General features: G+C 40.6%; 1 protein-coding gene across 11 annotated transcripts in view; it reads right to left on the bottom strand.

The window, feature by feature from the left end:
• The window catches only part of GTF2I (general transcription factor IIi), an 86556-nt gene that overhangs the window by 37832 nt on the left and 30067 nt on the right, over positions 1-18657 (bottom strand). For 10 of the 11 annotated variants that reach the window (XR_009933883.1, XM_062507290.1, XM_062507292.1 and 7 more), the window contains 7 exons: positions 17001-17060; positions 15468-15500; positions 13610-13723; positions 4862-4924; positions 4136-4240; positions 1773-1838; positions 828-965 (listed from right to left, as the gene is read on the bottom strand). Coding sequence is in view for 10 of the 11 variants with exons in the window: in XM_062507290.1 (XP_062363274.1) it covers positions 828-965; positions 1773-1838; positions 4136-4240; positions 4862-4924; positions 13610-13723; positions 15468-15500; positions 17001-17060 (579 nt within the window). In the remaining variant the exon portion in view is untranslated. The remainder of the gene's footprint in view (positions 1-827; positions 966-1772; positions 1839-4135; positions 4241-4861; positions 4925-13609; positions 13724-15467; positions 15501-17000; positions 17061-18657) is intronic. The other variant, XM_062507286.1, reaches the window with a different exon arrangement.

Genomic DNA, 18657 nt, shown 5'->3' with positions numbered 1-18657 from the left:
AGTGATGTGCTTTTCACATCCCATCAAAACACTAAACTCTGGGTGATGAGCACCCTACAAATGCCTTTCATGATTTCAAACAATGACAACTCCCATCACAATTTGCTTATAGCAAGCTCCACAGTGGGCTGATTTGGGACATTAAAGGCAAAACAAAACAAAAACCACAAAAGCCAACCTGGTGCAAATATGACAAGAGAATGGCTGAAGAAGATGTACTATTTCAATTAGGTGACATCTTCCCAGGTATTTCTGAGAAAAATATCCAATGATATTAATTTATCCTCACAGAAAACCTTGCACATCTTAAATGCTCTATCACCACATCTGTTTCTTCACTGCCATCAGAACTCTAGTGGCTGCCTTTAAAAACATAAAGGAAAGAACATATTCCTGATGGCACAGAACTTTATAAAAGCAAACAGATTAATGTGTCTACAAACCAAATCAAAGCAAAACAGACCAAACCAAACCACAGAACAAAGTACATGTACAGGATTGCATATTATCTGGGGTGATTTTAACCAGATTAAACTGAAGGGCATGGATGAGTTTCTGTGCAGAAACCACAAGATAAGGGATAATGCAAGAACACATGAGCAAATTTTAAACTTCCTGTGTTTCTATTCACATTGTCACATCAAGTAACAAGAAAGGACAGATGCATCCTATGATGAAGGTTGTACTACAGCATGGCATCTTGAGAGAGCCCATGGTTCCTAAATGAAGGATGACACTAACATGTCTCACTCCTGCAGCATAAAATTAACTAAACCTTTCCATAAAACAAACCTGGGAGATAACATAATCTTAAATTTTCATTTTACCAAAATTGAAGTCTTTAGCTTTTCTTTTCCCAGTATTGGAAGCTCGATTAGACAATCTGGTGCTCCTCTGTCTCCTGCTAGGTGGCAGGTACTCATCATCATCATCATCATCATCATCATCATCATCATAATCATCATCTTTAAGAAACAGAAAAAAAAAATCACTGTTTTTTTATTAAAGAGTACTGCTCGTGTGCAGCATTGGAACAGCTGTGAATTTCAAAACTCCAACAAAAATAAGGAACTCCACTTATCAGGACACCAAATTTTATACAACATAATTCATTCATTAACTTTAGAAAGCTACTGCTCAAACCTGTAAAGGAACAACTTTTTCTGTCAGTCAGGCCTGTGCAAAGCACAAGAGAGCAAAAAAACAAAGCTGCCTCTGTACTTCCTAAGGAAAACAGCATTGTCTCCTGAAAAAGGACTGGACATCACATGATGGCAAAAAGACCACGCAAAACAGCAAAAGGAATCACACAATAAATTGTGCAGATAGGGACTGCCCTTTTGATCTAACTGGAAGGGAGCTCATCCCACTCGCAGATCTCAAAAGACAGTACCTAAGTTTTCTCTTGAAGAGCTCAAAACTTCTAAACCCACTTTCTAAGCAGTGTACAACTAAAGGGCACCAATGAAATTCATCAAACAGGTCAACTCTACCTTAAACACACACACAAGTGGACAGACAGGACAACAGCAAACCTAGCAACCTGCCACAGAGCTGCTACTTAGCCACTCACTTCCCAATCCATCCCTACCTCCCTCATGGCAGGGAGCTTTTTAGACATCCCAAATACCAATACCTCCAACCTCAGAGAAAACAAATGCTTAGACCACACAAAGAAAACTGATTTCACATACAGAAACACAGGCTTTAGAAACCAAATTTTGAATATAAAAATGCCCAACTAAATGAAATCAGTGACCAGAAGAACTAACCTTCACTAGTGAACTCAGGCTCACTATCTGTACCTGATTCTGAGGAGTCACGCTTCCGTGAGGAATCTGAAAGGGAAAAACAGGACTGCTGAGTGATGGACACAGAAAAGATTTTCAACCAAACACTCCATGCCTTTCCATCTAAACCAACATTGACAAAGAAGCCCCTTGCAATCACAGCATGTAACAAAAACAGGAGCAAAGATATGTTCCCATGAGCCTTTGAGCAATTCCAGACAAAGGCAAGGAGGCGAGGGTTACACTGGCTAAACTGCACGTGCAGCAGTGCACAGTTGGTGCTATGACACAAGGCAATTCCATGGTCTTGGATTTGTGGGGTTAACACAATCATAAATATTTACCCCTCTGTTAACCACGATTAGTGAGAATATAAACAAAGGCTATGTGTCCCCACACATTATATATATTTTTTCACCATCTCTACAGACTCATGGTTACTGCACTATGATGATTTCCATAACAGGCTGCAAGGCCACCAGTGACAGACACCTGGGAGGGAAATCCATGATCCCATTGCTTTTATTGGGACAGTGAGCACCAACAAGACAAGCAGGATTAGCTGAGCAACATTCAGTGTAAGAAAGAGCAATTGATACTTAACTGCAGCACAGTTAAAGCAAGTGAAGATAACTGCATCAGAAACTCGATCAAAATAGCAGCAGTGCATGAAGGAACATATTTTAGTTATACTGGCTGAGTAAAGCTGTGCTTGTGCATTTTGAAGAAAATCTCCTTTCAGACCCCTGTATACTGCAGTATGGCATCACTTTGGCAGCAAGCCTGAAGGAACCTTTTTGTCAAAGGTTTCTTGTAACATTTTGTTGTGTCCCCCCTGCCCAGTTGTTGGGCAGGGGAAAGTTCCAAGGTTTGTGAGTGCTGGCCTTTAGGTGCTTAGCTTCATGGTTTCTCACAGAAACCTGTAGTTTCTAGCTGGCACAACAAGACCAGGAGAGCAGCTCAGACTTTTTCCACAGGCTTTATTATTGTCCATGAAGGGGTCAGGCCACAAATCCCAAGATGGGGGATCACACATGTACTTTTATAGGGTTTGGGGGGATGACAAGTAAACCAATGGAAAACAGGCTTAACACATTTTGCCCAGCTACATTATCTTTCTTTCTTTGGGACAACCAATTATAAAGAACCAAACCTACCCAATAATATGCTAAAAAGATAAGAAGAAGAGCTTATATTTTTCTAACATGAGTCATTCTAAGCAAGTAGTTTTTCTTATCCCAAAAGAGGTTCCAGGGGGCTGTCCCAGGGCTGTCTGCAGAGGGATTCATCTCCTCTACAGTTTCTCTTCACATGATGTGTGTGATGTATAGAAGAAATTCAGCTGTATCCACTGGGACACCTTAGCTGGACTATATCTGAACTATGTCAAATACATCATCCAGTTCATGGAAAACTCTCTAATGTTTTTTTCTAACTCCAAGTTAGTCCAGGATAGATAACTAGCAAATGCAAAGTAGTACAAAAGGAAAGCATTAGGAGTTATTTCACTAGACATGAACACTAAGTATGGTCTTAAAAATGCCTGTCATATCAACTGACCACTTATAACCTTTCTGAGAGAATTAAGTAAAACAAATTTTAAATAGACAGCATTATTGGAAATATCAGGATAGCCACAAGACTTAAAGATGGTCCACCTAGTCCAGGACCAAAACACTCAGAAACATTCACAACTGAGGAACTTGTGCAAAAACCTCAAATGAGATGGCAACAAAGTTCTGGAAGAAAACTCCCAGATGGGAAACTTCTTAAAACACATAAATGCAGTAGTGTTCAACAATGAAGTAATTTTTTTATAAATAACCTGTTATCATCACAAGGTCTCTTCTGATCTTGGGTAAATACACACAGCTCCTATGGAAGAAGCCTTCTTCACAGTTCTAAATGTTCTCATTCACCAGCACTGGCCCCAGCTTCTCAAACATGATTTTGTTCCCTTTAAAACAATTGTTCTGACAAAATAACCTCAACTTTCTGATTGCTGACTTTCAATGACACTGTGCTGCCCACTCATACAATCTCACTAAGACCTGTGTGTCTATTTATGTCATCATGTCAAATAAGAGGAAACAACAGAGACAGCCTATGATCATGATTATAGAGTGCAATACCTTTACACAGAACCCTTGGTTTTAAATGAATATCCAAAAATGCTCTATATGGCTTTTATCTGCTCTACTTCCTAAAAAAACATTTCTAAATTATCATTTGATGAAACTATTATTTTTTAAACCATTCTGAATTTTTTTTGCAGTACAAAATTAGACAAAACCTTTTCATAAAACAGAGCAGAGAAATTAAATAGTGTTTAATTTTCACCTTACCAGAATCAAACACTCTTGCTTCTCTTCTCTGGCTACTGGCAGCTTCATCAGCTGACTTTGTGCACTTCAGTCTCTTTTCTAGGGGTGGGTAGTCATCTTCATCAGCTTTAAGGAAAAAAAAATAAAAATAAAAATAAATCAAACCTACTTCTTTTTACAGTAAACACGTATGCAAAACTGGAAATGCTTTGAAATACAAGTCTCAAACAAAAAGAAGGAACTGTGCTTATCAGGGCAGCAAATGCTGCTACAAAAGATTTACCTGAGTAACATAGAAAGATCCTGCTATTACCTGTGAAGGAACAACTTCTTCCTTCAAAAGGGCCTGAGCAAAGGAGTAGTGTTAACTACAGATGTTACATATACCAGCAGTGTGTTTATAAAGCAATGTGCTCTCCAGAATGAATCAGTGTTACAACATCTGGTCTGTTCAATGAGAATTTTTCATTACCAATTCTTGAAAAATACACAAAAGATACAATTTGCTCACTGGAATAATTTCAAAACCAGCCCAATATGTCCTATATGCTTTTTTAATACTTTTTTAATAATAGTTTTTTAATACTTTCCCCAACCAGACACATTTACAAGCAGTGGACAATCCAAACTCCACTCAACACTGGCACACAATTCTCTTCATTCAGTGCCAAGTAGTGTAGGTTTGGAAAACAAATTTTGGATATAAAAATGCCTAAGCAACTGAAATCAATGACCAGAGGAACTGACCTTCAAGGGTGACCTCAACCTCAGGTTTCTCACATAATTCCAACAACTCATGGTGGGAGGAATCTGAAGGCGAAAACCAGAGGTTTTTAAACATGGTTAATACATCATATTTCCCCCTCTACTACCCAGGATTACTGAAAATATAAACAAATGCTGCGTGTCCCCACACATTATATCTTTCTTTCCATCTCTACAGACTCATGGTTACTGCACTATGATGATTTCCATAACAGGATGAGGACTCTACAAATGCCTTTCATGGTTTAAAATAATGACGACTGCCATCACAATTTGCTTATATCAAGCTTCACAGTGATGTGTTTTGGGAATGTTAAAGTAAAACAAAACAAAAATCACAAAAGCCAACTCAGTGGAAATATGACAAGAGAATTGCTGGAGAAGAGGTACAATTTCAATTAGGTGATATCTTTCCAAATATTTATTTGACAAAGTGTCTGATGATGTTAATTTATTTTTCAAACAGATAACACCTTATGAAATAAGGGCCTTGATACCCTTGCAAAACCATGGCTCAGGCCTGTTACTTCAGCTAAGCAGAAAAGGACCATGGCAAATGACTCATCTGAACTGAAGGTAGAAATACAAGTCATATAACCATTAGATGATCATATCCTGGTTTACTGTGCTTGTTTGAATTATATTTGTTGTTCTTAAATGGAATGTATCTGATAATGAGCTAACTGCTTAAAGAGGCCTGGCTTGGCAAGAAAGGGCTTTCCTCTGCACCAGCCTGGGGACTCGGTGTTGCTACTTCATACACCAGGCACCTGAACACTGGGGACATAAGAGCAGAGTGAGGAGGAGGACTGCAGCTGAAAACGAAGCCCTGTGAACTCAGAACATAGGGATACTAGATTGCAATGAAGACATGGACAGCAACTCAGCCCAGCAGCCCTTACAATCCTGGAATGCTGAGACTGCAAGCAGAGAGCAGAGCTCAGACCCTTCTACAACAGGTCCCTGTCTTTGAATACCACAATCCAGCAGAGAGCAAAGGGCCTTTAAGGTTAGGTCAGTGGTGTTTGCTGGATGAAGAACCCCAGGACTGTGAGTATCCTGGGACTGGGGAGGTGTCCTGGTAACCCTGGTGCAGCTAAAAAATATAGCTGCATATTTTCCACACTGGAGCAACTTTTCTTACGGGTTAAAGAGCGTTGTAACTCTTTCCTACATGAGAGAGGCCTCGATGTTAAAAATTTCCATGTGCAGTTGCTAAATAAGTAGGAGTGCTAAAAAAAGATAGTGGCAATGAATCTAGGCCCGGATCCACAGAACGGACTGATCTTCAATTCAGCAGGTGATGTTACAGGCACTAATGAAGCCCTTCCAGAGGAAGGCACACCCCATGGAGTAAGAAGCTCCCCAGAGCAGGCTGCCCACTCCCACCCCAGCTGCTCTACAGGTTACACTGCATGGTGCCTCCCATGCAAGCGGCCCCTCATGTCCCAGCTCCTCTCACAGTGGCTCCTTCGCTGGCTGCCCCCCAATGCCAGCTCCCCCATGGCTGAGCCCCCAGCCCTGGTAGGGCGCCCACGGCCTCTGCTTGGCCCTTGTCAGCCCCCTCAGCCCTTGTCAGCCCCCTCAGCCCCTGCTCGGCCCTCGTTGGCCCCTCGGCACTGTCATCCCCTGGTGAGGCCTCTCTGCACTCTCTGCACTCTCTGCACTCTCTGCACACTCTGCACACTCTGCACTCTCTGCACTCTCTCCACACTCTGCACACTCTGCACTCTCTGCACTCTCTCCACACTCTGCACACTCTGCACACTCTGCACTCTCTGCACTCTCTGCACTCTCTGCACACTCCGCACTCTCTGCACTCTCTACACACTCTGCACACTCTGCACTCTCTGCACACTCTGCACACTCTGCACTCTCTGCACTCTCTGCACACTCTGCACTCTCTGCACACTCCGCACTCTCTGCACTCTCTACACACTCTGCACACTCTGCACTCTCTGCACTCTCTGCACTCTCTGCACACTCTGCACTCTCTGCACTCTCTGCACACTCCGCACTCTCTGCACTCTCTACACTCTCTGCACACTCTGCACTCTCTGCACACTCCGCACTCTCTGCACTCTCTGCACTCTCTCCACACTCCGCACTCTCTGCACACTCCGCACTCTCTGCACACTCTGCACTCTCTGCACACTCTGCACACTCTGCACTCTCTGCACACTCTGCACTCTCTGCACTCTCTGCACACTCCGCACTCTCTGCACTCTCTACACTCTCTGCACACTCTGCACTCTCTGCACTCTCTGCACTCTCTGCACACTCTGCACACTGCACACTCCGCACTCTCTGCACTCTCTGCACACTCTGCACTCTCTGCACACTCTGCACTCTCTGCACACTCCGCACTCTCTGCACTCTCTGCACTCTCTCCACACTCCGCACTCTCTGCACACTCCGCACTCTCTGCACACTCTGCACTCTCTGCACACTCTGCACACTCTGCACTCTCTGCACACTCTGCACTCTCTGCACTCTCTGCACTCTCTGCACACTCTGCACACTCTGCACTCTCTGCACTCTCTCCACACTCTGCACACTCTGCACTCTCTGCACTCTCTCCACACTCTGCACACTCTGCACACTCTGCACTCTCTGCACTCTCTGCACTCTCTGCACACTCCGCACTCTCTGCACTCTCTACACACTCTGCACACTCTGCACTCTCTGCACACTCTGCACACTCTGCACTCTCTGCACTCTCTGCACACTCTGCACTCTCTGCACACTCCGCACTCTCTGCACTCTCTACACACTCTGCACACTCTGCACTCTCTGCACTCTCTGCACTCTCTGCACACTCTGCACTCTCTGCACTCTCTGCACACTCCGCACTCTCTGCACTCTCTACACTCTCTGCACACTCTGCACTCTCTGCACACTCCGCACTCTCTGCACTCTCTGCACTCTCTCCACACTCCGCACTCTCTGCACACTCCGCACTCTCTGCACACTCTGCACTCTCTGCACACTCTGCACACTCTGCACTCTCTGCACACTCTGCACTCTCTGCACTCTCTGCACACTCCGCACTCTCTGCACTCTCTACACTCTCTGCACACTCTGCACTCTCTGCACTCTCTGCACTCTCTGCACACTCTGCACACTGCACACTCCGCACTCTCTGCACTCTCTGCACACTCTGCACTCTCTGCACACTCTGCACTCTCTGCACACTCCGCACTCTCTGCACTCTCTGCACACTCTGCACACTCTGCACACTCCGCACTCTCTGCACACTCTGCACTCTCTGCACTCTCTGCACTCTCTGCACACTCTGCCTCCCCCACAGCTGCTCTCCAGAGTGCCCCTCCTGCTGCAGAACCTCCAGTGCCCACCCCTCCAACTGCAGCTTCTTTTCTGCCCACTCCTCCCTGAGTGCTCCGGCCTGCATAGACCCCATTCACCCATAGGCAGCTGACCCTTGAGAGCCTGGAATCACAAATTACAGCACGAGGCATACCAGCCAACTCTGGGAGATGTTGGCCTTTGCTAACTATCCTAGCTCGGCATACCTGTCCAACCCCAGACCCATAAATCACAGCAGATTTATGGCCTACACGGAGTACTGATGTTACAAGATATTGCTGTCAGAATGCCAAGAAGACACGTTGAAACATGGAGATCTTCGGATGCTCTAGTATCAGTAAATTGCAGAAATTGGTATGGGAGAGCTTGTTGTTCAATGAGCTTGTGTACTCAAACCCAGAATGCAGATGGGCTATCCTTGTGATATTTGTGACATCATTACTGGAACTCTGTTAAAACTAACCTTGTCTTTTCAGTGAGCCGTGGATTTTGACAGAATTGTTCACTGGAAAGATTCAAAGCTGTCTGTGTGAATGTAGTGTCTTCCTGTATACTGGTAGCATAGCAAGGTCTAAATTCTTTAACAGAAATGCTGATACATTGCATGACTGGTAAAACTTGCCATGTGGGATGTACACTCCCTTTTCAGGAATTTTAATTTGTAAGTCTGATTGCACTGAATTAATATTGATTCTTTGCTCAGTTATAATGATGTTAGCTGTTACCATGAAAATTAGAAACTTGTACACCTGGTAGAATATTTACAAGTTGGCACCCCAAAAGCACCATTTATCACTATGCAGCTAATGTTTTAGTTTGTAAACAGGAAGGTTCATATTGATAAAATACAGTGCCCCCTTAGACAATTCAGGAGATCACTCCTTGGAAATACTTTGGGTGGATATTAATGGAACAGCAACTAACTTTCAAGCCCAGTGTTAGCACATTGCATGATTCATGACAGTTACTGGGAGCAATTGGCTGGGTCATAAATCAGGCATTTCTTTGCTCACTTGAAGGCAAACCTTGCACTTTATCTGCAGCAGCTATTTGAGAATTAGATATAATTAGCTCACACCTTTCCACTGTAAAAGCAAGCAGAATTGTGTTAGCCTTGCCTCCTCACTTGCTTTTTATCCCACAGCTTTAATTAGGTAATTTTATTGTGACTCTTCCTCCATGAAGAAACATGTGACATCATTTTGGAGAGGTACATCTATTTAGTGACTCAAGTGTAGTTATTCTTCCTTGCCATGTATAAATTGAAATTGGACTTGATATCAAAACAGTTTCAGTACACTGATGGACCACAAGTGTAGTAAACAGTAATTCACTCCATTTGTGACTTTGTAGCTGTTTATATACAAGTGTCAGCCTTACACACCCACTGACCTAACAGTTATTTGTGAAAACTCATGGCAGTCTTATATAACTACGTTCTTGATGTTTTAGACTTAAATATTTATGTGCCGTTACCTTTAACAGTCCAAGCTCAAATCTGTTGTATAGGCAATCACAAAAAGCTGTCTTACCACCTGTGAATTCAGCAGGTTTGAAGTGCAATTTGCCAAAATATACACTGTTGTAATTTCTCTGAGTAAAGCTGGACTTTAAAATACCCTAGAGCAAAGTTATGCTTACACCAGAGAAGTCCTGACTATGAACAAATATTTTCAATAACCTTTGCACTTTAACCATGAACTATTCTCAAAATTATATTATGCAAAATCACAACATATTTGCCATGCCTTTATAATCTCTCCAGTAAATTCATCTGGCTGCTATTTCAGTTACAAATCAGTTGTTTGCCTGCATATTGTTCATTGAGGTTTAACTGTTGTATGACAAATTTTCAGTAGCCTTCTTTTAATGATGGAGTCAAAATGAGTTAAATTCTGTTGTATCTGGAACTTTTAAAGGAACACTCTCAACTCTGACTTTACTTTTGTTAAATTTAAGTGATGTCAATTTTCAGTTTTGTTAGGTTTCAATTCTATACAGTTTAAGTGAGGTTAAGTTTCAGTTCTGTTACATTTAAGTAATGTTATGTTTATGTTCTGTAACTCTGAAATTCTGTTACATTTAAGTTCTGTTAAGTTAAAGTTTCTGTAAAGCTTAAGTGATCTTAATTTCTGTTAAGCTTAAGTGTTAAATTTGAGTGATGTTAGGTTTATGTTCTGCTAATTTGAAGTTATGGTAATTTAAGTTCTGCTAAGTTTAGGTTCTGATAAATTTACGTACTGTTAAGTTTAATTTCAGTCAAGTGTAAGTGTTGTTAAGTGAGGTTAAGTGTTGCTCAGTCTAAGTTCTGTTAGGTTCTGTTAAGATCAATTTCTGTTCAGTTTCAGTAATGTTAACTAAGTTCTGTTAATGTACTCTCTGTTACGTTTAAGTGACACTTAGTTTCAGTGAAGTTCTGTTGAAATATGCTTGTTTAAATTACATGATACAAGTCTTATGTATAGAGACGAGTGACCTTAAGTTTGAATGATGTTGAAATCTGCTCATTTAAATTACATTATTTTCTCTCTTTTGTCATAGACATAAGATGGAACCAACTGAAATAAGTATGATGAAGAACTGGTAAGCAACTGATTAAGAATGTAAGAAAAAAAGTTGCGCAAAAATATGTGAAGATGTGTTTAATTAGATCCTTAATTTCATTGAAGAGTCTATAGGTGTTCTGCACTGGTCAATCAGGATAACTATTCATAACAATTTTTGCTGTCTTATCTTCCATAGGTTGCACAAAAGAATGAGTAACAACTCCATATCATGGCTGCTATTAATTGTAAGTTGTTCAGTGCTTTCTTGCTCGCTTTTATTCTGCTTTAATGTCATAAATGCATTGATGTGTGGACAAGTATCATCTCAACTTTTAAGGACAGTTACTACTGATGCCTTAATGGCTCTGAATATATTGTCAGTGTCACAGTGCGAATTTATATAGCAGGCACTATCTGTAAGATATTATTTGAGGTTACAGATATGCATCCCTTAAGTTGTTTCTAGTCTGTTCATGGTACCATTGACTACTTAGCTAAGGATAAATGACAAAGCCAGCTGCTTTCTAAACTTTCACAAACCATTGTTTACCTATATGCAAGACATGTAACTTTAAGAAACCTACTGTACTGCTGTTAATTATTAGTTTTTCTTGTAGGGTATGTTAGGAACAATCAGTTAAGGCCTTTGCTCTGGCCAAGCCCTGGCCCTACCTGGTCAAATGCACGCAAACAGACCTAGGGGTTTCTGCACTAAAAATATAATGTGGACAGTTTGACATGTGCATATGGGCTTATAAAAGCTGGACCTCCCTTCGAGGTAAACTGGGAAACCTTTTCTGGGAATGGTTCTCCAGGTCCTCATTGTGAAATGAGGCTTGCCAGCTATTGCAAACTCTGGGTGCTGGTACAGTATTTAGGAAATTGATGATGTATCATTCAAAATCACTATCCTTTCTCTCGTGTGCTACTGATTACATGTATTGCCTTGCTTATTTTTGCTGGGTGTGAGTTTATTGTTTTACCACATATAATGCTTTACTTTTATGTTGCCCTCATGTTCATAGTGAGAGACATGTATGTTGCAAAAAAAATGAAGGTGAATACAGCTCCTCAAGACCATTTAGATAATGCAATATTTACACTAGAAACTTTGCAAGGAGACTGTTAATTTTGATCCCCAGCAGAGCAATACTGCTCTGAAGATTTGCATGTGCAGAACCAATTTCTACAAGTTTTACATAGAGTTCCCTACCTGAGACTGCAATGGCAAGGTCTAGCTGATTTGCTAACCTAGGGAGAAGGTGAGCACCTGTTTTCTCACCAACAGGTCTCAAGTAGTTAGCTGCTCGTCTGGACAAACATCGATTGCTGCCTCCAAGACAATGAGGCCCAGAGAGAGGAGAAAGGACCTAATCACCATCCAGCCCTTGTGGCCAAAGCAGGAGCAGGGGAACGACTGCCAGGACATGGCTGTGTCTGGATGCTTATGGAGGCAGCCTGCCAACAGAGGCCTTGTGTCCTACTGCACTCACCATCATGGTACTGTGCTCCTGATGACCTTCTTCAGTTATACTCTGTTCCATGCTTCCAGAAAGACATTCAGTAATGTCAAAGTCAGCATTTCCAGCTAATGGACTTTCTCCTGCCTAAAGAGCATGGCCCCTGAGCTCCAGCCATATGAACTTTAGGACAGGAGCCATTTATTTCCACTTCCTGGGGACACTGGACATTATCTTTTTCCTTTCCTATGCTGCGGATCTCCTTGTCAGTGAAATGGTTGGTTTTGATAGCTTCTTATTGATTGTGATTTGTGTTCCATGTCTCTTATCCTGTGTCTACCAGATGACCAGTAATACTCTTCAAAAGATAATGGACTTACAGGTGCAGAAAGATTTGGCATTAGGGTACATGAGCCCTTTACACAAAAAACAAAAAGAAAGGAGATGTTGTATATGGGCAAAACCTTATGAAATAAGGGCCTTGCTGCCCTTGAAAAATCATGGCTCAGGCCTGTTACTTCAGCTAAGCAGAAAAGAACTGTGGCAAAGTGACTCAGCTGAAGTGGAGGTAGAAAAACAAGTTAAATAACCATGATGTACTCACATCATGTGGTCCATAGTGGTAGGTTGAATATGTTATACCTAAAGAGAAGGTAACAGATAATGGGCTAACTGCTCAAAAAAGGCCTGGATGTTGCAAAAAAGGACTCTCCTTTGCACCTACCAGGGGACAAAGTCACTCTGCTTTGTACAGTTTATCCTCACAAAAAAACATTTAACATCTCAAATGCTCTAACTCTATCTCCACATTTGTTCCTTCACTGCCATCAGAACTCTGGTGGCTTCCTTTAAAAATATAAAGGAAACAACATATTCCTGACTGCACAGAACTTTATAAAAGCAAACAGATTAATGGGTCTGCAAACCAAACCAAACCAAATCAAACCACACCACACCACAGAATTAAGCAGAGGTACAGGATCGCAAAAATCCCAGGGGAAGCATCTTTAACCTGAGTAAACTGAGGGGCATGGATGAGTTGCTGTGGAGAACCCACAACAAAATGGATCTTGCAAGAACACAACAAGAAAATCCCAACTTCCTGTGTGTCTATTTATGTCATCATGTCAAATAAGAGGAAACAACAGAGGCAGCCTATGATCATGATTATAGAGTGCAATACCTTTACACAGAGCCCTTGGTTTTAAATGAAATTCCAAAAAACGCTCTATATGGTTTATATTTTTATCTTCTCTAATTAAAAAAACAGTTCTAAATAATCAGTTGATGTAAGTTATTTTTGTGACCATTCTGAATGTTCTTGCAGCACAAAATTACCCAAAACCTTTTCATACAATAATAGTGGTAGATAAAATCATCTTGCATTTTCATCTTACCAAAACTGAATTCTTCTGCTGTTCTTCTCCCAGTACTGGAGGCTTGATTAGCCGAATTGGCAGGCTTAAGTCTCTTTTCAGGGGGGAGGTAGTCATCACCATCACCAACATCATCTTTAACAAACAAAACCCCACAGATTGAATGTCCAGGGAACTCAAGTGCAGCACTGGAACTACTTTGAATTTCAAAACTCTAACAGAAATAAGGAACTATCAGGTGCTTATCAGGGCACAAAATGCTGCTACAAATTACTTCCATGAGTAACTTTGGAAAGCTCCTGTTCTTACCTGTGAAGGAATAATTTGTTCCTTCAATCAGGCCTGTGCAAAGCACAAGAGAGCAAGAAAATAAAGCTGCTTCTGTACTTCCTAAGGAAAACAGCATTGTCTCCTGAAAAAGGACTGGACATCACATGATGGCAAAAAGACCACGCAAAACAGCAAAAGGAATCACACAATAAATTGTGCAGATAGGGACTGCCCTTTTGATCTAACTGGAAGGGAGCTCATCCCACTCGCAGATCTCAAAAGACAGTACCTAAGTTTTCTCTTGAAGAGCTCAAATCTTCTAAACCCACTTTCTAAGCAGTGTACAACTAAAGGGCACCAATGAAATTCATCAAACAGGTCAACTCTACCTTAAACACACACACAAGTGGACAGACAGGACAACAGCAAACCTAGCAACCTGCCACAGAGCTGCTACTTAGCCACTCACTTCCCAATCCATCCCTACCTCCCTCATGGCAGGGAGCTTTTTAGACATCCCAAATACCAATACCTCCAACCTCAGAGAAAACAAATGCTTAGACCACACAAAGAAAACTGATTTCACATACAGAAACACATGTACCCGTGTCACCAAGGGTATGGTTTACTCAGCAAGAATAAAATCACATATTGCCATATCTTGTACTTATACAGTTCTCTTATGCTCTTCTCAGGGAAAACATCTTCAGAACCCTTTTACTTTTGTGGAAAAGGCTTGTACATATATGCAAAGAACTTATTAACTCTTCTCATATAAACTATTCTGTTGAGGTCATTTTGGATTTATTTCCATACTGAAATGTAAAATGGTGAACGTAATGCCAGAAGTGTGCACTTTCTGCTAAATGCCCTGCTTACTTCCTAAATTGCTGACTGGGTGGTCTTAATGTAATTCCACAAGCAAGCACTGCAAAAGCCAATCTCAGCACTGGTTTAAGGAAGTTACAGGACACTAATTCACAAATACAAGAAACACAGATAACCTCCCACCAAGATCCTAACATGAGAACACTAGGGACAATGATCAGCAGCTTTAGAGCCATTTAGATCAGAAAGGGAGGTGCTAAGTGCAAAGGTTCCTATTTCACAGTTATCAATATCAGACACACACCTTGAAGCTTCACTTACACCACCTGCAACACAGACTTTCTGTTCTGGTACATCTCTTCCCAGAAGCCAGTGCTAACTACAGATGTTACACATATAACTTCAGTGTGTTTATAAACCAACGTGCCCTCCAGAATGAATCAAGCTTAGAACATCTGGTCTGTTCAATGAGTATTTTTCATTACCAATGCTTCAAAAATACACAAAAGATACAGTTTGCTGTCTGGCCTCATTTCAAAACCAGCCCAGTATGTCCTATATGCTTCAGTATATTGGTTTTTTAATACTTCCCAACTAGGCAAATTTACCAAGCAGTGCACAATCCAAACTACATTCAACACTGGCACACTATTCTCTTCATTTAGTGCCAAATAAAGTAGGCTTTGGAAAACAAATTTTGAATATAAAAATGCCCAACTAAATGAAATCAATGACCAGAAGAATTGACCTTCACTAGTGAACTCAGGCTCAGTATCTGTACCTGATTCTGAGGAGTCACGCTTCCGTGAGGAATCTGAAAGGGAAAAACAGGACTGCTGAGTGATGGACACAGAAAATATTCTCAACCAAACACTCCATGCCTTTCCATCTAAACCAACATTGACAAAAAAGCCCCTTGCAATCACAGCATGTAGCATAAACAGGAGCAAAGATATGTTCCCATGAGCCTTTGAGCAATTCCAGACAAAGGCAAGGAGGTGAGGGTTACACTGGCTAAACTGCACGTGCAGCAGTGCACAGTTGGTGCTATGACACAAGGCAATTCCATGGTCTTGGCTTTGTGGGGTTAACACAATCATAAATATTTACCCCTCTGTTAACCACGATTACTGAAAATATAAACAAAGGCCACGTGTCCCCACATATTATATATAATTTTTCACCATCTCTACAGACTCATGGTTACTGCACTATGATGATTTCCATAACAGGCTGCAAGGCCACCAGTGACAGACACCTGGGAGGGAAATCCATGATCCCATTGCTTTAATTGGGACAGTGAGCACCAACAAGACAAGCAGGATTAGCTGAGCAACATTCAGTGTAAGAAAGAGCAATTGATACTTAACTGCAGCACAGTTAAAGCAAGTGAAGATAACTGCATCAGAAACTCGATCAAAATAGCAGCAGTGCATGAAGGAACATATTTTAGTTATACTGGCTGAGTAAAGCTGTGCTTGTGCATTTTGAAATGCATCTTCTTTCAGATCGCTCTACGCTTGAGTATTATACCATGCTGATGGTTTCCTTTACAAATGTAAAGTTAAAAGATACCACAGTAAAATTACGTAAGAAATTTTTAACAATTTTTAATTCTTACTATTTAAAATAAGGATTTTCATAGGAGAATTTTGACAGTTATTCTGTTCACATGAACAACAGAGAAAAGGCTGTTTTTGCATCTTAGAATTTCATGGTAAAAAGAACACTTGGACTTTATGATGAAATTAATATTGTTGAATGCCAGTTAATATTTTCTACTCTTTGTAAATGAGTTATAGAGTATTTTTAATGTAGAGGGTTGAAAAAACCTGCACATTTTTTTCATAAAGGCATTTCAGCTAATTCAGAGCTTCAGTAAGGAATGGCTTCCACTTAAACATAATTCACCTCACACTAAACTGAAAGTTAGTTGACAGTTAATAGTTATTAGCTAATAGTTAAGTTGCACTCACAATTTATAAAGCAGAGTTTTATTAAACTTTATAAGCCATTATGAAACCGACTGACTTTCTTGAGAAACATACCATTCACACAAACAACTAGTGCTTTAGAATGATCAACCTGATGCTCCTCTTTGAATACACAGAAGGAAGAAATGAAGTTCTCATTTACATGTCTCTCTACTTGGATAGCTGGAAATTAAAGCAACCGTATTTTTCATTTCTCATAACCTTTAAGTTCCAATGCCCTCAATTTTATGGCAAATCAAGTAGCAAAGTTGTGAAAAGCATAACTCACACATTCAATTCCTAAAACAGATGCGAGGAAAAATACAAGCAAAAATATATACCTGCATAACTTTTTCCAGGAGCAATTTTTTCATCTATCTCTGATGTTTTGGAAGGGCCTGCTTGAGAACAGAGAGAACAGTTTTTAAGTATATCTTACAACAAACACACGTATTTACAGCCCGCAGAGGAATTTACCAAGAAACTTCATTTTGTATATTATGTGCTCACTTCATGCTTTCTATAAGGTTGAACTTTGGAAAGACTGCATTAAATATTAAATATTTATGAATCCTTACTTATTTGGTTCAATAGAATAAAAAAGTGGTTAATGGCAGCATTGTGCATTTCTTGAACTATTGAACAGTCAAGAGACTCATTCTGAACAGCAAGCTTTCAACTAATAAACTAATTTTTATAGAAGAAATGTTGATGCTTCTGCCTTTCTTCAATGATATTTTAATCATCTGGATTTATATTCCTAAGGATTGTTCTTTGACTTCAAAATTCCTACCTACATTAAATACATAAATTCATGGGGATTCAAGTAATTTATGGTACTCCAAGACTGTTTACTGTTCATTACAACAGTTCTTTTTAAGACTATAGACAGACCGTTTAAAAAAGACCAGTGCAGAAAGCAGCACAGAAACTACACTTAACAGATTAAATTAACACTCCTAAAATCCTACTGCTTACTGTTCTGGCTCTCCTGCAGCTATGCTAGAAGGGTGAGCAGCTTAAGGCACAAACTACACCGCAGAAATAGCACAGGTACGGAAAACTTGCCTCTGTGTGACAAACAGGAATAACTGGAACTGACCAATTTTTTCTGTGCAAATCCAATAATTTCTGTGTTTATTTGAAAAAGCAATCTGCAGAAGCTCTTATAGTGGACCAGAAGTTCTAGTTGTTTAGAGATACGTTCATAAGATGCATATAGGTAAAAAACTTTATAAAGAAAGGCCTTATAGAATCATGTCTTAGGCCTGGCACTTCGTGTGGTAGTCGATTTGGCTAAGATGGACTGGGATTTATGCCAGGTTCCCTACACAGAGGGCATAAATCTAAGACCCAGGGAGGTGGGCTGTTAAAATGCAAAGGCGTTGGCCTAAAACTGTGGGATTTGTGGGGTCATGCAAGACATGTCCTAGTTCTGTTTGGGATTGGACCTTTGCCCTCAGGAATACCCCTATGTACTGTTAAAGCAACACCTGCCCCTGGTCTTTGGATGCTGCCTCTCAGACCATAGGGTCATGGATGGATTAAAGGATTTCTCAGGTGCACCATCATTCCCATCCCATTTTTATAGCTATATTCTGGTGAGGTTGTCGCAAAGGGAAAATCCCATTGTTAGAAGTACATATTTTATTATTGGCCTTTTGCAAATATTAAGATGAATGCTGTATGTATAATGCTGTATGAATATGGTTTAATTTAGTTGTGCTATTAACAAACTTAGAAATAGTAGTGTGATAAATATGTATTTTTTCACTGGAGTATAGCATGGTGATGTAAAATACTTTTGTTCATGTAACTAACTCAGAGAATGGTAAAAGATAATCAGGAAATTCATCACATTCTTGGATTATCCTATCTGGATGAAGATGCAGGACACCAGAACCCCAGGGAAGTAATTTATTGATCATCTGTTATTAGAGAGTGCATGACAGGACGGAGCCACAAGAAAAAATAAAAAAAGTTGATTTACAGGATGGG

The sequence above is a fragment of the Cinclus cinclus genome, chromosome 22 (genome assembly GCF_963662255.1).
Source record: "Cinclus cinclus chromosome 22, bCinCin1.1, whole genome shotgun sequence".
NCBI classification, from domain to species: domain Eukaryota; kingdom Metazoa; phylum Chordata; class Aves; order Passeriformes; family Cinclidae; genus Cinclus; species Cinclus cinclus.
Note: the sequence above shows the minus strand (reverse complement) of the source record. Positions and strands in the feature narration are given on the sequence as shown.